Source organism: Lathamus discolor, chromosome 7 (genome assembly GCF_037157495.1).
Source record: "Lathamus discolor isolate bLatDis1 chromosome 7, bLatDis1.hap1, whole genome shotgun sequence".
NCBI lineage: Eukaryota > Metazoa > Chordata > Aves > Psittaciformes > Psittacidae > Lathamus > Lathamus discolor.
The window spans coordinates 18140885-18162255 of record NC_088890.1 but is presented as its reverse complement, the minus strand read 5'-3'; the positions used below and the strand labels follow the sequence as shown (position 1 = coordinate 18162255).

At 40.8% G+C, this 21371-nt stretch overlaps 1 protein-coding gene across 3 annotated transcripts in view; it reads right to left on the bottom strand.

Moving 5' to 3' along the window:
- The window catches only part of PTPRG (protein tyrosine phosphatase receptor type G), a 407805-nt gene that overhangs the window by 378306 nt on the left and 8128 nt on the right, over window positions 1-21371 (bottom strand). The window contains exon 1 of one of the 3 annotated variants that reach the window (XM_065687096.1): window positions 13006-13129. The exons of the other annotated variants lie outside the window; for them this stretch is intronic. Coding sequence (XP_065543168.1) covers window positions 13006-13048 — 43 coding nt within the window. The 5' untranslated portion in view covers window positions 13049-13129. Of the gene's footprint in view, window positions 1-13005; window positions 13130-21371 lie in introns of those variants that run through there. 3 annotated transcript variants of the gene reach the window in all.

The window sequence follows — 21371 nt, the reverse complement described above, 5'->3', positions numbered from 1 at the left end:
GCTGTTACCCGTCCCTGGTTCTAGAACAGAAAGTTTACAGGGCTGCAGCATTCACCCACTGCCTCGAGAATGGCAACAGGAAAAACAGCAACCCCCACAAAAGAACATGTGGGTAGGGAAACGAAGAGAAACCCCCTTGCCTGAATACCTTCCCATGAGGTAGAAAACAATCCTTCCTATCATTTTCTTTCCCCTCCAAAGCAGCTTTTTATTTTAAGAACCAGCTACAGAAGCTTACATATTCAGGGAAAGAAAAGAACGTAAAAAAGTCTGCATTCCTTAAAACACCCTTCTTCCATAGTCTCAAAAAGGAACCAATATGTATTTACTCCAGTTCTCAGCTGTTATTCTGCACTAAGGATAGATTTGTCAAATTGGTACTCTAAGAAGATACAATGCCCTAGGAGGGGCCATTTAGAATTAAACTGTTTACAGAGCCTCTGTTAGTTGCATTATACCTGGGTTATCATGCATTTGAAATCAGTTTCTCAATGAGGAACAGACAACATGCATTGGCTTCCCATACCCTACCAAAACCTGTGAAGGAATGTTTGATGGATACAGAAGACAAAACATGACAATCACAACAGAAGTCAACTATCTAATTAAATATATATATAATAATCACTTTGCATATCCCATCACTCTCCTCCAACAGAGACAAAATATGATGCTTTACGTATCTACAAGAGGCAGAGCACCACCCTGTAATATCAGCCTCAAACTAAGCAGTGACCTGCCAACAGCAGGCAACCATGTCACATGCCATTAAACAGTTAGAGCCAAGTGTCCAAAGGGTTCTTGCAACCACATGGTTTTACAGGTTTCAGGAAGCAGAACTCAGTATTTCACTGCATATTCAAAGGAGTTCATGTGTGTTTTACAAGGTCTCTGTACTCCTATATACTCCTTTATAATTGTCCATTTTAAATACAGGGTTTCGATATGTTCTCACTTCAAGATAACTTACACGGTTGACTATTTGCAGGGCAAACAAATGCAATCAAACACTAAAGCTTCAAGGAGATTAGAGAGCTGCCAAGGTCTGAACTATATCAACAGCTTGAAGTGAGTTCATTCAATACAGCTTCAACAGTATTACACTGACAAAACAAACAAACTGATGGTATTCGCATCAGGCATTGCTTCCTGTTGCACTAGCTCTTTCTACTCATGTAAGGGGGGAAAAAGCATCTGTTAACTGCCATTTCTAAAGAAAGAATGTGATCTGCTGTCATAGGAATACTACAACTGAGTGCTGTTGCACCAGCACCCAAACTCAGCTACACCCCAGTAGGACCAAGTGGGTTTACTTTATTTCAGGACTGAATCTGCCCAGTTTTAGCTATTGCTCCCATTCTACCTCACCCTCTTTTCCAAGTTAAGCTGTCACGTGGAACTACATCAAATGTCTTACAGCAATCAAAGTCTATTATATCACTGTGTTTCAGTCAAACTTGAAGCTCCATCACAGGAAGCCTGACCAGTTCCCATAAAACATCGATGGGCAGCATCAGTTATATCACTGGGTCTTATTCACACTATTCAGCGCTTCCCACATCTACTTTTCCTTATTTTGCCTGGGATGGGTTTCAGGCCAACACACTATCTCTAGTTTCTCCACGTTTTAGACACCTAAAAATAATGTTTTTTTCTCTAATTCCTCATGCTTCTCAGTGTCCTAAAACGTACTAGAAGTCTTCAGTATTTTGTGGGTGTAAATTGCTGTCAAAAAACGTTCATCCTTAATAATGATTGTTTAACATCTTCTTTACTAACGGAAGTTATGTTGTTTTTCTTGCATTATGGGAACACAGCATCTGGTTCCTCTCTTGGAACAAAACATACATTCATTTAGTATGATACAGACAAGTGGATACTGGCAAATTTACCATCCTCATTCATAAAATTTCATATTGGGTTTGTCTCAATGAAATGTTTTCATTCAAAATATGCATTATTTAACATAAACCAGTTGACCAGGAATTCCTAACTGACACTCACCTTCCTTCACCAGCTGCTTTTACTGTTACTGCCTTGTTTATATTCTTTGCCCTATAAGTTTCCCCTGTTTATCATTTATATTTGCTTCCCCTCTAACCAAGGCTTTCATTTGGAAACATCTATTACTGTCCCTCTGAAAGGAACATTTGGTTTTAAAGGGTGTATAACAAGATATTATTCCAGCTGTTTATTTCTGTTTATATTTATTCTCTTTCCAATCAGTTAATTCTTCATGAGTCTAAGAACAGGAAAAACCACCCTTCTAAAGCCTTTGCATATTACTATAGGCATATGTGCACACAGACACACACTCAACACCTCTAACTTGGGTTAACATTTTATTTCAACATAAGCTTATTGGCTTCAAGATCCTGAGACCTGAAATCCATATGCAGAACTGAAGGAGCTCTTAACCTAATTTCTTCTGAAAGGTCTTCTGTATCTACAGCAGATTAGCAAATGGCTGTAAAATCAGCATTCTACCTCCTTGTGCAGATCTCACACATTCTGCCTCCCTAGTTCTTGTGCTAAAAAAAGAACCTAGACATCAGAGTACCTCAGCTGTGCTCACAGGCCATACAGCACACAAGGATCAATATACAACATTCAGCGCTTAGAAACAGAGCATTTCCAAGCAAACCTGAATCGCGTAAGTTCAATTTGGATTCAGTCTATTCAAAATCACTTACCTTATAATTTCTATATGCACAAACCGGCTTACTTGAGTTCTGCAGATTTATGCATCTATGACAAACCTTTCTTTTCAGAACTAGCAGAAGAAAACTACAGGCAGCAACGACAAAGTTATAAGCTGCTGAATCTCTGGCTGCATAGAATGTAAAAGCAATACGTTGAACAGCCGTGTACTCCATGACCTATAACAAGTCATTCTACTTACTGTGCAGAGAACACTTTCATACTTGAGAAAAGGCAGAATCTCCATTTCCATAGCTCATTAGTAAGCAATTTCCATAGTTCATTACTAAGCAAAAGGAATGTAAACCAACACCTCGAAAAACTGTTCTGTACTTAGTAATAAACTTCTGTTCCTTTGCAGGCTTAAGGCAAATATGCACAGTACATACACTTCAGATTTGTATTTCATTAATTTAACACTAGTGTGGCAGAACAAGAACAGAATAGCGTTATTCATCCATGGAAGATATACTAAGTTCTAGTCTTCACAAGAAACCCAATCACTTCTCTATCATATTTTGGACATTTTAAGCACTTGAGAACTCACATAATTGTTATTCTTTCCTCTGGAAACTGTAAAGCCTGACAAAACACATCACCTACTCAGCACATCATAGTTTTTATAACAAAATTTCACTCACGGACCTGTGAGCAAATTGCCAGGACTAGAAGATTAAACCTTTAAGCATGCCTGTGAAGGACCGAAGTGCTGGAAACAGATCTTGAGGTAGCAATAGTGCCAGGCATGACTATTAGACCACCTCCTACGGTGCACAAATCCGGAAGAAATTAAACCCAAACGGAACTGAAAAAGCTGTTTATAAAAGTCTTCCATGTTTATTTCTATAAAACTTTCCTTCTCCATGTGATTGCTTTAGTGTGTATGGGTTCATGGAAATAACAGGGTGCCAGCAAGTGGTATTTCAGCAGCGGAGAATACCAAGAATGTGCCCCCATACTCTCCACACAGCACCACTTAGTATAGTTCGCACCTGAGCATCAGAAGCAAACCGTCTGCCAGTTTCTGAAGTAGTGAAAATAGGCACTAATATTTTTTTTCAGTGCACAACTCCACTGACTTCAGCAGAAATGTGCTTATTTTGCCTGATGGCAAATTTGATCAGGGCTCTGTGTGCAGGCTTTGTATTCAAACAGCTGCTTATTTCAGGCCTATCACCATGTTTTTCTAGCACTTGCAAAGTCAGTTGCCTTCAACTGTAAGACAACATTATATAGACACATTTCTCCCCTTCTTCCACCAAAAGCACAACTGAACTGTCACTGGTAACAACACACCAAGTGACCCTATCACTTTGAGGAAGTGATTCATGGCATATTGTGGTTTTAAAACTGCTCATCTATACCAGCTGAACCAGACAGTTTTTCCTCTATTTCCTAGCAGTACTAATCATTACTTCAACATTTTAATACTAATTCCTCACCTCCCCTTCACTTAGAAATAATATTTCTGCTTTTAATGCTCCTCCGAATCCTCAATCTTGTCATCAAGAACATTATCTCTTCCATTAAAATGATGTGTGTGTATATACACACAAATAGTCATTCAATCATTCATTATAGTTTTAAGATAACTGCTCTAGAGACACTCTGGAAAGGCTCTTTCCATAGCTGGTATTTTCAGATAAAGCAGTTTCTTGACAGCACAATACAACAGGATACTTTTGATGAAGCGGCCGAAAAGCTGAAGTCATTTACTTCCTTAACACTGGTTAACATTGGAACTCTCACCAAGATCAATTTTAATCTGCCATTTATTACTACTTCAAGAACCCTACATGCCTTCAAGAGAATCTATAGTAAACCTTTGCCCTTTTTATCTCCTTCATACCTGAGATCACAAAACTAATATGTCACAAGCTTTAAGAAGATATTGCTTTCCTGTTGACTCAGGTTGCTTCCAAGCAGCTTTGCACACAAAGGTATCATCGCATTACATCACACGCACCTTCTCAACCTGCAGTAAGAGACAGCAATAATGCATACAAAACAGTTGGAGAATAGGTTTCATTTCAGCAAGCCATTTTGGCAATTCTCTTCAGAGAAAAACCTTTGTCTTCCTGTTAATGGATTGCTACCATAAATGTTTCATGAGTGTAACGTTTTATGCGGGTGCTAAGTAAGGAAAAGACAAGAAAATACTTGCTGCTTCCAGAAAAACAACTGAACCTCGAGCCACTGAATAAAAGTGTTCAGGACAAATGCTTTCATGTACATAGATACACCATAAAAAATGCTTTCACTGGTCAAACAGAACACTTCTCGGTTAGAATTGACAATTCCATTTTATTTATACAGTACTACCAAAACACTTCAGAATGCGACTGTAGAAGTGCAAACCTCCACTGAATTCCAGGAGACAGAAGACAACCAACCCACCTCAGAACAAAACAGAGAGGTGTACATGCAGACAGTTACTAGAGCAACAAATACTTATTGTGCCAAAATAGAAGTGAAATACCAAGCAGTACAATCAGCTGCATGGCTTCAGGAAGAATATACTTATGGTTTTTTAAGTAACAATAATCACAGAATCCCAGACTGGTTTGGGTTGGAAGGGACCTTACAGCTCACCCAGTTCCACCCCCCTGCCAGGGGCAGGGACACCTACTAGAGCAGGCTTCTCCAAGCCCTATCCAACCTGGCTTTGAACACTGCCAGGGATCGGGCATTCACATCTTTGGCCAGTCTGTTCCAGTGCCTCACAACCCTCACAGGGAAGAATTTCTCCCTAGTATCTCATCTAAATTTACAACACCCTACATGATCTAAGAGCTCCTGCTCCAACAAGGCAGCAACATGATGGTTCCATCCACCTTTATTCAGCTGTGCCTGGAGCACAAAGTCAGAATGTCACGTAGGCTACCTGTTGATTTGTGTTATCCATGAGCTCATGGCTTCCATCAGTGCCTGCAAATTTACAGTTCCTGAAGAGACACACACAAAGCTCAGCTTTACAGCTGCTGGCATATGACCTTCCACAGCACTCACTGCACTGGAGTGAAAGCACAAAATAACTTTTAGGGGCCCACATCCATCCAAGATGATGTTCATTAAAGTACAAGTTACATCACAGTCCTGACAGTTCTGGACCACTGCTTCACAAACATGAATTAACATATAATGACAACGAATCAGCTTGTCTAGCAGCAAGTCCTAAGTATCAAAACAATTAGATTAAACCTCTCACAGAAAACTCACTCCATTGGAATCAATATTAAGATATTGAATACTCCATTAGAACCAATACTAAGATATTAAATAGTTACTATAGTATTTTTAAAGTAAACCAATCTAATATAACATTTGAAAATACAGAGGGGAAACGTTTAGTAATTTCATAATCAAACCAAAATTCATTGTGTCTTTCAGCACTTATTCTTTAAGTGCACTTCTAAGGGCAGACCCTGCACAGGTTTTCTGCATTCAAAGGAGACTATTAAAACGCTGCAGACAAATACCAAAGGCTTTTCCTTTATCATAGTACAAAATGGACCAAAACAATGGACCAGGAGAGGAAACTGCTGTACTTCACAAAGGAAGGAGGCAGAGAGAAGTACCAACCCTTCATGCTATTTATACTGCTGCAGCACTCGAAAGCTCCTAAGAGGTCTGCGGTGTGTTGAACACTGTACAGGCAGGGAAACAGTCTCTGCCCCAAAGAGTTCACAGCGACCGGATGTCAGCCTAACCCAGCCCACATCAGTCTTGCTGAGCTCTAAAACAAACCAGCAGCTCACAAATGCTGGTGTTCAAACAAACTAAAACCCCACCCACAGCACTCTGAGCCTCCTGGCTCTTGCTGCCTTGAGCTTTATCAGGAGAGCAAAGCCAATTAAAATAGACTACAGCGCTCACAGCCTCTCTGCATCGGGACCTTACACGGAATGCTTACCAAATAAAAATAAGGGAAAAAGACAAAAGCAGTTAGGCCTGCAGCCAAAACAGCTGAAGTTACACTGCAGGAAATACTCGAGCGATTCTGCTCACAATAGGACGTTTCCTGCTGCGCACCAGCAATCCTCTTGCTGCCTGCTCTCCCCCAGGAAGGCCTCACAAGGGCTGCATTGCCTCTCGGCTTCAGAGCATTAAGCCAAGCTCCTTCAGAAAGCTCAGGCTTTAATCAGCAGCAGGAGAAAAAAAGAGGGACGCTAAGGTAAATCAGTGCCGGTTTTCCCCACACACTCCCTTTCTGTCTTCTACAGCTTGAGAGCACATTCCTTTACACAGGCACATGTTTCAGCCTTTGCATCTGAACCACTGGCTGTATTGATTTTAAATGGAAAAAAAATTTATAATAACGAATATATTTATAAAACCAGAAGCACTTCCTCTATACTCCGTAATTACTTCTATTCATACTTTTAAATTATATGGCATTTAACAAAGGCTATACTCCCGTTAAAAAGGAAGGCAGTTTACAAGTGACGTCCACTGGTCCAAAAAAAGAAGGAAGAAAATAGAAGCAAGAGGAAAACAAAGCCAAAAAACCATCCACACCATTAAATCATCATTTTCATGTCACCACCAGCTTGTTCCGACCATGCAAACACTGGCATGTCATTCTCCTCCTGCTTTCACAGGAGGGAAGTCTGAGCTCCACTGGAATCAGACCAACATCAAAGTCACCATAGAAGAGTGGCACATAAAATTGCACCCAGGATATATAGAAAACTCAGCAGTGCCCTGGGTAGCACAAATTACAACAGATTCAGCCTACAGGCTGAGGAGGATTGTCCAATAGGAACACAAGTATCCAACACAGCATCTCAGTGTCATGCACATTAGTTTGGTCATGGTTAAACTGGAAACTCTTCAGACAAGGTCTATTTTTCCTAGACACTGTGCAAAGTGTCTCACACATTTGTTGTGCTGCATAAAGCATTCAACCAGGTTGACACTACAAATCCATGTGTTTTTAAGAATCCATGTGAAGGTACATTTTGTTCTTATTTCTTACATCTCACAAAGCAGCAGTACCCCAACTATCAATATTCCCGCCCCGGTCCCTTACAACAGTAAATCACAGCATCCCTTCCTTCACCTAATGAAGTTCCAGGAACAGGCTCAAGCTCAGACTTTGCATACTTACTGTTTGCCATTAGCTAGTAACTCCCACTCAGAGTGAGCCTATGCTACTTTCATAGTCACCTGCATAAATATGTTTTGTCAAACCACAAAATTGCAGGGAAAAAAAAGAATGAATAAATGACCATTTGGGCTACATCATTATCATTTCAGACTACAACCAAATCCCATTTTCCCTTTACAAATTCAATTCCCATCAATAGCCCCATACATCAGTGGCTGCTCATGTTGGTGGCCTCATTTTTTACATTAAAAAAATGGGAAGATTACTGCCAGTGTATAATAGGCAAACTGCATTTTCAATTCCCAACACATGTGCTTCAGGGGAAAAAAAAGAAACACAAGGTAAGGAGAAGAAATTCAAATGAATGCACTGCTATCAGCTGTGTATTACCCTAGCAACATTACCATACTTCATATCTCTGGTTGCATACTTCAGAGGGAAAAAAAACCCACCACTATGTTGACATTCAATTCTTTTAGCATTTTACTGAATATTAATTCATTCCTTGGGTTTCTATTTTATTTACCCAACAAAACCAAGCAGAAATGTGGCTTTCTGCTTATATAGTTTCTATTTACTTTGTCAAAATTTTTCCCCATGAACAACATAGGTAACACAAGCCCCATGTCAGCTGAAGTGCTGCTTTCCAAGGGACAAGATAAGAATTCAAAACAAGGAGAAAACAAAGCAAAACCCACATGTACTGAAAAGCTCAGACAACTTTTTGGTATGCCAGACCTTCTCTTCCACCCATTTTATGGAGCATCACAGTGCAATGAAATCTGCAGGAAACAAAACTCAAGACTTCTCAAAAGAGAACTGTAGTGCATCTCTATTACTACGATAGCTACAAGTACCCAACTCACTGTGTAACATGAACTGAATCTCAGCATCTTTGCTGCATGGATAATTCTGGCGTGGCCAATCCTGGTAAACACTCATTTTGTTTGTGATGTGCTACAATGCAACAGAGCAGCTCTTCAGGGAATTACAGCAGGTAGGTAGTTCCTGCCAATCACTTCGAGGGTCCATCTTCCCACCAACAGACAGCAGCTTCAGATGCAATTCCAATTAGTGCTAATTGTTGTTCTCTCCAAGTTCCTCCGCAGCCAGAGATGGCAAAGTCTTCACACATGGTTCTTAACACAAGTGGCAACACAAATTGTGTTCATTTGAAAATCCTGTCTGGATGCAAAGCTCTAAGCTTGGTAAATAACTTCAGCCACGTGAAAGCTTGGTTAAGTGCCCTCTACCCTAAGAATTCTACATTAATATTTTTCTTTACCTCCTATGTCATAGCTCCCTGCATAGAAAATCACTGGTTTGGAGATTTTCATGCTGCATTTCCCTAAATAAGGTTGTACTTTTTAGGAGACCTTGACAAAGTTTTAACAAGAAAAAAAACCATCAAGTGCACACTGAGAAGTTAGGTGAATTTAAAGTGAAGAGTCCCCACTCGAACCCCATACACAGCTCCCATAAGGGGCTATACCCTGCTGCTGTTCACAGGGCTGAAGGACTTTCTCCAACAGTGGCAACAACCAATACTGTTCAAAACAGGCGGTGTCCAAAATACTCTCGTAGCATAGCAAAGCAGGGCTGCTTTTGCACAGACCTGAAGTTTGCTTCCCTCCCGTATCATCATCTTCTTCCTGGCAGACTTCTGCTGGACTCTCTGGAGCCATAGGAACCCTGTCAGACACATGTAAGGCTTTTGATAATAGGAGCTGCACCACCCGGTTCATCCTTCCCTCCTCTGCAGGCACAGATCTGCTCAGCTGTACCAAGAGCTGCCCACAGTTTCCTGTAGGCCTGTGTCAATTAACCACAGACAGCACAACAGCTCAACAGAAACTCACAGAGTTAAATTCAGGTCAATACAGTATTGTCGTATTCATCAATGGGGGACTTTAAAAAGAAAACAGTTGTTTGGTACTAACAACTTCATGGGAGAAAAATGAGATCCATCTCCACCATTTGTGAAACCCACAGTGAAAGACAAATATGGTTTCAAAAGGACATTTTGAGAACAGTTTTTACACTGCTATTTCACACCAATCCTGCCAACAGCAAAGTCTGTCTTACCAAAGATGCTCGAAAGTCCATCCGTAAAGACCCTTTCAAGTTGCTAACACAATTCAAGACTAAAACTGTCTGCTGCCAACATTTCATGTCTTAATCATTGACTGTTTCAATATACACATCGACAAAACAAATGTCATGTCCACAGACCACAAGCTCATAAAGAAAAAAACAAAGTAAAATGTTAACAATTAATTAAACCAGTTCTCATTACCTCAATTTCCATCTGCAATTATAATCATTTCCCATTTCAAATATCTGCCACATTTTATTCTTAATTAAAAATTACATCCTTGCAATGAAGTGCAACAGGAATTAACAATTCAAATGCCATCTATGCAAATTTGTTAGTCCTTTGATTTCTCCACCTCCTTTATGCAAAGTCATGTGTAGGTTCATTTTTATTAAGCTCATATAACTTCACTGAACGTCTCCTGCTCTGAACTCTATACATAATATTTCAATCCAAGGACGTAGAAATAAGTTGTAAATGGTGCAATTTCTTTTGAAGTCTCATACCATCGATTTAAGAATCAATACATATGTGAAGAGGTATCCTTCCTAAATAATTTCAGTACAAAATTGTGTGAAATTTTAAGATTTAAAGACACTTAGCATTCCTGAGGGTTTTAACAGCCATTTCTTCAGGCCCTGCTGTGTAAAGCCAATGGAGTAATCACTGCAACACAGTAACACCCCAACTACCTATTGGAACCTAAAGTTCCAGTGACTGGACTGCTCAACATGACTCTCTGCCCTCAACTCTGCCATAAGCATCTCTTACCCAATTTGGTTTTACCTCCCTCTGCATTTTGAGCTTTCATCCTAGATCTCTTCCTGCTTCACCAGCCAAGAGCAACCTCTCTTACGACTGTTTAGGTGAACAAACTCAACATATACACACAGTATTAATGTCTCCAGACACAAATCATTTGCCCACATATTCTTTCAAATTTCAAAGCAGTTCAACAGCACTAAAGCAAGAACTTGTTCCCAGATGTTTCAGCACCTGTCTTACACTGAAAATCTCAAGTTTAAAACTCATTTAATAACAGTATCACTGTAATAATATTCTCATAATAACATGAAAATTCTACCAGTGCTGATCACTGCCTTGCCCAAAGTTAGTCTTCAATCCCATTCCAGCAGGAAACATTGAGTAAGGGACCAGCTGAAACAGATACGTACACGTACAATGCTAGGGTATATTGCCATAGAGGATCAGCCAGCTCCTCACAAGAGGATGCCTCTGACTGCTGTATCCTGGCTTTCCTGACAAAAGATGGCATGCTGCAGCTGGGAAAAATGAAGTAAGTTTTCTTCAGCTGTACGACAGCAAAAGGAGGTTATTCAGAACAGCAGTTAGCTGTGGATACCTAGGAAACAAGCAAAGGTGGCCAGCTCCTTCACAAGGTAAGATCCATACAAAGATTACTATTACAGACTGGAAGGTGAATTTCTCAAGGTCCAAAGGGCAGTGCAGTGGCTTTAAACTGAGTACGTACTTAGGAGTCAAGTAGGTGCATCAATATGAGACACAAGAAAAATGCATTAGATTGGAGGAAGACCTGCAGTTTACCAAATTACAAGGAATGTCCTGAAGTGAAATTACACAAACATTTATACAAATCACACTGTAACCTTCTAAGGAAGAGATCTGCATTGTATTCCAAAAACCTCATTGTGTTTTATTAATAAATTCTGGCAAGAGGAAGTTTGAAGTCATACATTTATTTCACTGTCTAATTTAAACCCCCCTTTATTCAATGATCTTTTTCTGTCATAATCTCTTGATCTAATTTAAGCAGAGTACATTCTCTTGCTACGAGTGTAACTGTCATTTAAGTTGCTATAACATGTGCACAAGGAATATGTCAATTCAACTCACAAGGCCCACAGAGCACATCTAGGAGAAGTCAAAGGAAACTTTTACACCCAAACTAACTTGTTCGTTTCTTCCCCAATTTGCAAAAACTGCTTGAGATTAAGGCAACCAGAAAGGACTAAGATGTCTGACAGCAGTTCCCTGGCACTGGCCTTCTGCTTGTCTCTCACTCTTTTAGATGCAAGCACGTATGAAATCTCTCTCTCCCCCTCCAATTATGTCATTTGTCCTTTGCTAACTCTTATCCACATTAACAACTGAAAAAAATCCTTCTATCTAACACTGTAATTGCAGGAGCTTTAAATAGATAATTTAACCTTGGGAGGATGTTCATTTTCACTGAGCATACCGCTCCAATCTCTGAAACAGACAAACCTTTCCACCTGAGCACACCGCTCTTTAATTGTGACAGCACTGTCATATAATTCATTTCAAAGAGTTGGTCGACCCAGGGGGAGTGTAAATGTCCAAATATTTAACAGACAATGATGCCTTTTAAAATGAAAACTCAGGCTTGTGAAGATGGCTGTAGCATGACCAACAACATACCAGTACCATCACCCAGAGACGATTTATTTTAAATACCAAAAAGACCTGCTTTTTCAGACACTGTTCTGCAATCAGTGGATGAATCAGTTTTGATCTGTCTCAGCCACTGCACATCAGTTCACAGGTCCTAGCCTCCCTAACAAGAGGCCTCTCTCCGAAGAGGGGCTATCTGATTAAGAGAAATGGAGAGATGACTGCTGTATGTCCTCTTTGAAAAAGTACACCAGCTCATTATCAACACTGACTTCATGATTACGAAGCTCGAGAGCAAACCAGATTTACCCTGAAACGAGCCATAAAGAAGCTCCAAGGGTGAAGGTGTAGCTGTAATGTCCTGTAGGTCAGAGAAACTCAGATAACACTGAGGAAAGGCTTTTTGCTTAAGTCTAGGGTGGTCTGATAAACAGGCGCATCCAAAAGAATTCAAGCCATTAAAGGTAAAAGCAACTTATCTGGTCAATATACACCATCTCCTCTTCATTGTCAAGGTACTCACATTCAGCACTGTGAAACATTAGGATGTCTCCTAGACTGATAACCATTGCCCACACAGATATCACAGAAGCCTCATAAGCATCTTGGATCCACTCAGTCTATTGCTGTGCAACATACACTTCTTGTCTTCATTCCCAAGCAGAGAAACCAGCTAGGCTGATTGACACCAGCATGTACAACTCACAGGCCAAGAGGACTTTCTGGCAGCCTTGCTTCACTGATGTCATGGCAATGCCCCAAGATCCTGAAATCCCCCAGCTAAAAGGTGCTCCTCTCTCCCAGGATGCAAAGAGCTCCACAGTACCCTGGCTGCTCTCTTAGCTCTTGATCTCCACAGGGATTAAAGCAGGAGAAAGTCATTTGCCATTTGATTAAACTCATAGAATAGTTACAGCTGGAGAGGCCCTCAAGATCATGTAAATTCATTAAATTCAGCTGAGGCCGAAACTGCAGCTCAGGAGTTCACCTTCTTTGCCACCATAGTGAGAGAAGCCATCCTGGCTTCAGCAAGCTGGTTCAGTCAGCTTTGACTGCATACGCCTGGGCATGCAACTGCTCATCCTTGTGCAGCATGTCTTAAAAAGTACCATCAATAACTTGGTCAGCACCCCACTGAGCCAGTCCAGGAGGAGGAAAACACAGCCACCTCCAGACATTCATCTTCAGCTATCCAAGCTCCCACATTAACCAAACCAGAACCTTCAAGCAACACTTTCACAACTTTAAGAATGCAATGAGGAATATAACAGTGTTTCCCTGACCAAAATAACGCATGTCACTGAATGCAAGGGAGCCACGGGATGTCTTCCTTAGTGCCTCCTTTCACTGCAATGCTTTGAGCATCACCATAAGATACAGGAACAATAAGAGCCAGGACAGACTGTGCATGTGGGTATATTGTGATAAACATGGTTCAAACTGTTCATTAAAATCAGAGGTGACTTTGGTTTAAGGAGAACAAAGAAACTCAGTTGGCCATTCACAAGTGCAGTGTGTTCACACTGGCCTTCATTGCCAGGAAGGCAGGGTACCAGATTCAGCTTTCCTGCAGCTGTCAGATCCAACTCCAGGAACAAAAACTAGAGCAGTTCAACCTGATCTGACATTCTGGAAGTGACGGAAATGCAGACTGTCATCTGAGGAGTGCTGGTTACTTACAAGCCAAATTAAGAAGGTATTTTTAGCATGTTTGTCCAGCTTTGTCATTTTAAAATTAGTTACAGCCCAGTCCATTGGTGCTCTTCTCTGGGATCCCGGAACACCAGGAGATACCGAGGGTCTTGAGAAGCAACACATCCCACAGCTCTCAGAGGTTCAAACCAGGCATCAGTTTAGGGTCATGTCCCCCCCCCCAAATTATCATTAGATCCCTTCAATTATCTTATGCCTACGATACCCTACAATCTGGTATATCACACTATGCAACTTTCATGTCATTGTCACTTTGGAATTCTCACATGTTACACAGTGAGCATTTCTGGGCTTCACAAACACTCCTTGGAATGGAAAACAGCTGAACTGGGAAAGAAGTGGCAAAGAAAAATATAGCTGGAGTTTGTATTAAAATACATGCTAAAATTAAACTGGTTTTTAGAACACCAATACATGTTTTACACAGAGGCTGCTGCCACTGTTCCTATTGCTTTTTCAGTCTTTTTCTTGAAACACCAAAGAAAAACATATAGTTGGTAAAATGGAGCAAAGGCAGGAAGAGGGAGCAATCTGACTGTAAACATGATAGTACAAATAGCTGGCTCCTTCCCTGGCTTTTCTCATTGAAAGAAAGGCATCTATAGGCAGTAGTGTTTGAAAATGCACAATCTCCACACATTTCCCCTCCATGACACAAGCTGCCCAAATTGACGAAGCAACATGTAAACAATAAAACATCAATGCCACTGTAGCTTTTCAAGGAAGAAACAGCAATGAAGCGTCACTGTCCTCTACCAACATATATATACTCCACTAGACAGTTTTTCCTTGTCAACATTGCAGTAAATCACTCACTAGTCATATTCCATCCGATGTCACGCCATTCCACATTGAAGGTGGTAATCTCCACTGAACTGAACAAGGAGGTTTTGTCCACAAGAAAGCAGAGTCCTGTATAACTAATTACCTATCACTGTGAAATACAGCCTTTCTCCATACCACTTCAACCCCAGGGCAGAATTAACTGGTGTTATCAGTTTTTATGTACAACCCTGGCTTCAAAGTTTACCAGAAAGCATTTGCTAAACATACTTCCGCCAAAGGAATCACAAGGCCACCTGACTTCAGTATCACCTACCAAAGAAGTTTCCTATGCTATAAAGAAGCCTCATCTGTTCTTTGGACAAGACCACTCTTTAAAAAAAAAAAAAAAAGAAACAAAACAACAAAACCTTATTTCACAGTTTTGTCTACAACAGTGAATCCAGACACACATTATAAATACCAGATGCGAAGTCAGTTCTTCTCTGCTACTATGACACCTGATGAATATTCGCTCTAATCCACCTACTAACTGCTTTACTAATGGAAGAAAACTATTCAGGTATATAACTCCTAAGCTTAATTAATATTAATGACAGGTTTTAAAAGCAGCAGCATTCATACATAAATATATATATAGCAACACACAGCAACTTGAACGCAAAATAGCAACTCAGAAGCGCTCAACAGACAAGACGGAGCAAGAGACTGATCACAGAAAAGCAGAGCATCCTCCTCAGCAATAAGGGTGAGATTCAAGATATCTGAGCAACCAGGTCCTGATGTCTGACATACTGCTCCAACTGCTCAAAGTGGTGAATGACATCTGGCCTCAGCTTACACTTTCAGGCACTGAGAATTCCTGCTTGAAGCCCACATAAGGCCTGGGTAGCAAACACAGCACTAGCATAAGTCCCCAGCCACACTGGAGAGGAATGGGGAAAAAGAGAGGAGCCCCCAGTCCAAATGGGAGGGTTCATGTAGGGGAGACACAAAAACATTCAGCAAAGACACTACAGTGCTTAAGAAGGCAGCATTGCACCTCTTGCTGGAACTTCGGTCCAATTCTTCAGCCTAAGCTCCTTCTGTGAGGCTCCAGATATTAAAGACACTAACACTGCATTATCTCTGTAGCCCAGCTGAAAGACATCTAAAGCACTTTTTTACATATATCCATAGCCACAGCATTAGCTACTTCACAACCATCTTGGCACCACTGAAGTGTCATACTGGAAAGCAGAACACACCAGTCACATAACAGAAAGCAAACATGTAAGCAGTCCTCATACAGCCCATGTGTGAGAACAGCAAAGTGTTAAGCAGCCAAGCAAATTGAGCTTTCTCCACTAGCAAGCATGAGAGCTAGCAGAAGGGTCCAAGTTTTGTTGATGCTGCCTGTATCAATGACAGAAGTCACTGAAAGGCACCAAGGGAAACACTGAACAACCCATCAGCTTTCCAGGGCAGGCAGGACAGTGCTTTGATCCTTTATTTTGCTCAGTATTTTATGGCCCAGACAGTCAATGGTTACAGAAATGGTGCTCATCAGAACCACATATTTCCAACTCATCCAGAAAGAATACTCCTTATGAAGAGTATTTCCAAAGAATGCAATCAAATGCAGCAAACTCCGGGATGTCCTTTGTTTCACAATAGAAGCAAAAAGGCAAATCAAACTGTAAACCCTGTTTCTCACACTCCGTGTCTGCAGCTTAGAAACATTTGGTTTTGCCAAGAAAGAGAGCGCTGCTTTATTACAGTGGGTGCTCATCATCCCAGTTCAACAGCAAGCACAACTGTCAGGTAAATTAAAAACTGAAGATCAGAACAGAATTATTTAGCAAGTGAATTTGTTACTAATAGGGTGCAAATGAGACAAGCTAGAGTTGTTAGCCGTTGACAGCACACATCTCGCAAGCCTCATCTGGCTCTGCAGACACAGTCTGCACCCAAAATGCCTTATGATGCCTCCCAAATACAGAAGCAAACAGGAAAATGCAGCGTCAAGACCACAGAAATCAAGAGTCATTGATCAAGACAGCAATCAAAACTGCAACGTGTGAAGGTACACTCAAGACTACTGCAAAACTGCAAGATTCCCCAGACCCAATGAAAAAAGTTCATTTTCTTCCTAAGTTGGTTTTCACCTTGAAAGCTAATTGTTGAAAGAGAAAAGGTCACACTGCTTAATAACATGAAATAGAGAAAGCAGTGCATGCAGATAGTGTTTGACATGAGGTATTAATTATCTTTTTGACAGAGGACCTATTTGTGCTGTAATACATCACATGCATTGAACTATGGCTTGGGAATCACTCACAATAGCTGTCACTGATGTGTAGGCAAGTCACTTTTACCTTACATTCCTAGATCACTTCATGCCAGGTGTGCTTATGTGCTTTTAAACACAGCTGGCTTCTTGGCACATAAACAGGAATTCCTGTGTGATTTTAAGTGATTAGTTAAAAAGAGACTGTTTGGTGTTTTTATATCAAACTCAAGAAATTTACATACAACTGTTCAGTTGCCTTCAAGGATGAAGAAAATCTGCTTTTCATCCTTGTCATCTAGTTACTAATTACGTTTTGCTCTTACAAATAACTGCTTTAGCACTTTTCTTTAGGGAACAGACTCTTGTTTTCATTCCCAGACTAGCCAGATCTGCCTCTTTTTGCCCTTGGTTTGCACCTTGATTCATTAACATATCTGAATAAAAAAAAACTGAACCCAAGAGATTAAAGTAACAGGTAGCTCATAATACTCAGGAACTAAACAGAAAATGAGATTTAGACCATCCAAAAGGTTCTTGTCTTTAGAAGGAAGGTTTCCAGCAATTCTTTATCATTTTTGATGTTATGAGAAGCACTGTGCAAGATCACAGAAACCCAAAGAGTCATCTGATGAAAACATTAGCATGCGTTTAGTCTCACCTTGCATAACTTAAAAGATGAAGAACAGAAATGCTCATATAGACCCTGGCCCAGCACTGGTAAATGCTGAACTTGGCAAGCACCATACCAAAAGCATCCATGCAAGAGCCAGATTCTCCACCACATCAGCTGGTCTGCCATTTCTGGAAATGCTGTTTAAGACACAAAGTATTTCTTCTAACTAGCTACCTACATCAGGGACAGGAAGCCTTGCCACCCAGAACTGAACCTTCAGAAACAAAGGGTTTATGTTTCCAATTACACCATTTTCCACAGTAATGTGACTATCCGTTTGGGCAGCCTCCACTACAAACTAAGGAAGGTGATTTCCTGCCCCTGTGATCAACTTGCCAGAGCAGCAACAAATCCCATTTCAAACACTTCAGAGCGTTACCTTCAGATATTTAATATTATGCTATGGTTCACCATTGCCTTATCTAGGAAGTACCAACATTCCTTCAGTCTGAATTCCATGTTGAATTTGACCCAGGTTAACTGTTACCACTGGCACTCCACTGGCTGCGTGGTAAAAGCCAACTGACCACATGACAACAGCTTCTTACATGAATTGGTGTGATACAGAAAGATCCAAGCCAAGGACTGAAGACACAGAGACCCCGACCGTATGTTTTCCACTTGAAGTCCTCCCTGCAGAACACTGCCCAAATGCACCAGGGGGAAGCCTGTGCTCCCCTCTCAGTGCAGGATTCCTATGTCACCAGCATCCACCACAGCCCCAAGCAGATGCTTCCCCTCAAGATGTTTTTAAACTACTCCTAATTGCCAAGAGTTCCTTATTGCAGCTATTTCTCAGCAGTGATTTAAAATACATGCTTATTTTTAAATTATTGTTGACATTCTCTCAGGTACATTGGAAAATAAACCCCTTCCTCCATATGCAAAAATTAAGAATTAATGAGGTCTGGCAATTACCTTGATGGAAAGAACAAAGTGGCTTATTTGAACATACAGAGGTTTACCAAAAAAAGTCTGCTCAAGTAGTTAAAAAACAAATGAAATTGCTTCTTATTGATTTTAATTTAGGTTGAAACACTAGCTGTCTCTGCAACAAGGCCAGGAATGGAAACAACTGTAAATGAGTACAAGATGTGATAAGATAGACAGATTCTGAAGCAATCTAGCATACAGATGACCTCAGTTTAGACAGTAGCTAAAATATGATATCATACATATGGATCAATAGGTAAGTTTGCATTTGTCTCTGCTCCAAAAGCTAGAAAGCTACACGTCTTTTTTTGTTACTCTAAAGTGTTGTCCAATTAGGCTCTACTGGTTTGTTGGGTTGTTTTTTTTTTCGCCTTACAGATCCTCTAGATTCTAATTTACAAATAAAATCAAGAGAAGCAATTAAATGTTAAGTACTATCAGCATGTTTCCCCAAGTGATGTACATGTGCAATAGAAGTAGTCCAATCTTGATACAGAAGGCCAGGTTACAAATTGAAATACATTTGTATTACCACTACTTGCAGGCTTCACGCTCCAGCAAGTAATACTATTGGGCATCAGGCTCCCCTTCCATGCACAGCAGAGGCTCTTTGACCACACAGCTGCAGCTCCACTTCATTCCTCCAGTCCCCAGAGACAACCAGAGACTTCAAATGTGCAGTAAGGTATGTGCAGCACAGAACAATGCTGGAAGGGACTTTTGGTGATGGCCATCCAGTCCATCACTGTAAAGACTAGTTGAAACCTTCCTGGCAGACTGCCTGGTCACTGCCCTGTGCTCTCCAGGCTGCATGTGCTGCCAGTGCCTGCCTGGCTCATGCTGCACTACATCCTCCTGAAGCACATGAGAAGTATCAGTATTGACCAAACACGATTAAGATTGTGATCCTTTCAGCATGCCAGACAACGATCCAATATTAGCCACTAGGTAGGGATCAGGTCTTCTCACCATTTTTTTTTGTGGAGACTATCATATTTGGAAGATTGGGCTCCCTCTCTACTTCAGTCATAAGGATCTCTTCACCTTCTCACCTACCTTCAGAGACACCAGCCTCCTCCCAGGCACGGTAATATTAGCTGGGAGAGAAGGAATTGTTTTTCCTCATCTGATGCACGGTGCAAGTTTGCCTAAAACAATCAAGGTGGAAAGTTAAAGCATCCAAGGGAGGCCACACCCTAGTGGAAAAAGGGCCATGGCAACAGAGCAGATCTTCTAAACTCTTGCAGCTGGCTCAATATCCAATCCTCTGCATCCAGCAGCAGCAGAAAAAGAGGACACTGCAAGAAACACTTTACACCAAAAGCAGCAGCATGATTTTGGTATAAAGGGGTGAGGGAATGAATGGGGACAAAACCCACATTCCTAAGAAATCTATTGCCTCCTTGGGGCTACATTCAAGCTCTAACCCTCACTCCTGAGTTTCTGATGAAGCTCAAGTGTTAGCCACATCAGTGTTATCACTGAAGGGTGACAGCTATGACCAGAAAGTCACAGTCATGTTCTGGAGCTGTAAACTGAAAGCTTCACACAATGTTTAACCAAATTCAAACCCAAAGAAATCCCTTTTGGAGAACTCCACAGCAGGCACTTGGACTATTACAGGATGTACTGAACGCTGCTTCCTTAATAACTGCTGGGCTGCAAAAGGAAACAAAGCCAGAACAAATGATGATGCTAAGACTGCAGAGGAGTTCAGTCAAAGAGGCCTGCCTTGCTCACCACTCGTAAAATTACCATTACAGCATTGCACACATGGAAAAAAAAAAAAAAAAGAAAAGAAAGATATATATTCACAGAGTTGACTTTATTAAAGTTAAAACCCTTAAGAAATCTTGATCCAGGCCACATCCATTGAACAGCAGATTATGCTGTTCAACACTGACTTCAATAACCCCTGTAAGTCATAGCAAGCAAACAATAAACATGCTCTTTCTTGCTGCAGCAGAAAAGCAGGCCACTGAAAATCCTTGGACAAACAGAAAGGGCAACAGCATCATGCATGTACGATATGAATATGACCAGTGTCGAGCTCTGGTGTGCACCCTTCTGAAAATAAGTTGGGGAAATAAAAATAAAAAAAGGGAGAAGAGGAAAAGAAAAAGATTGCTACAAAAACTGTTTAAGGACTAGATGAGATCTGACAGCAAAGGGCTTGTGGAGTTTGGTCACCGAGTTAATCAGGACATTGTGACATGGTTTTATTGTAATGTGTAAGTACCTCACGGTAACAGAATATCAGAGGGCTCTTTAAACTACTACAGAAAAGACAAGCATAAAAGACAGTTATTAAAGTGGATGTGTATTTGCAGTTTGAGAATCACAGCTACAGTGACTAAATCGCTTGTTGGGTTATTTATTTTGGTAACTGTTCAAGGAAAAGCAGGTGGGTATCATTGCAATCTGCATCAAAGAAGCAACTGATAAAAAACACACAAACAACAGACAGCTGTTGACAGAAAACGTCAAAGCTTTGGTCAAAAATTAGGTACAATATAGCAGAGCAATTCCCAGGACTGATACACATAACAAACACACTCCAAAGAGAATTTCAATGGAAGGACTGGACACCTCTGCTTCACAGCAAGCACAAAGAGGTGGGTTTCCATTTCACCGCATAGTAAAAGCCTCCAAGAAGCATAAAGGCAGTATTAAAACATAAAGGCAGTATTAAAACTGG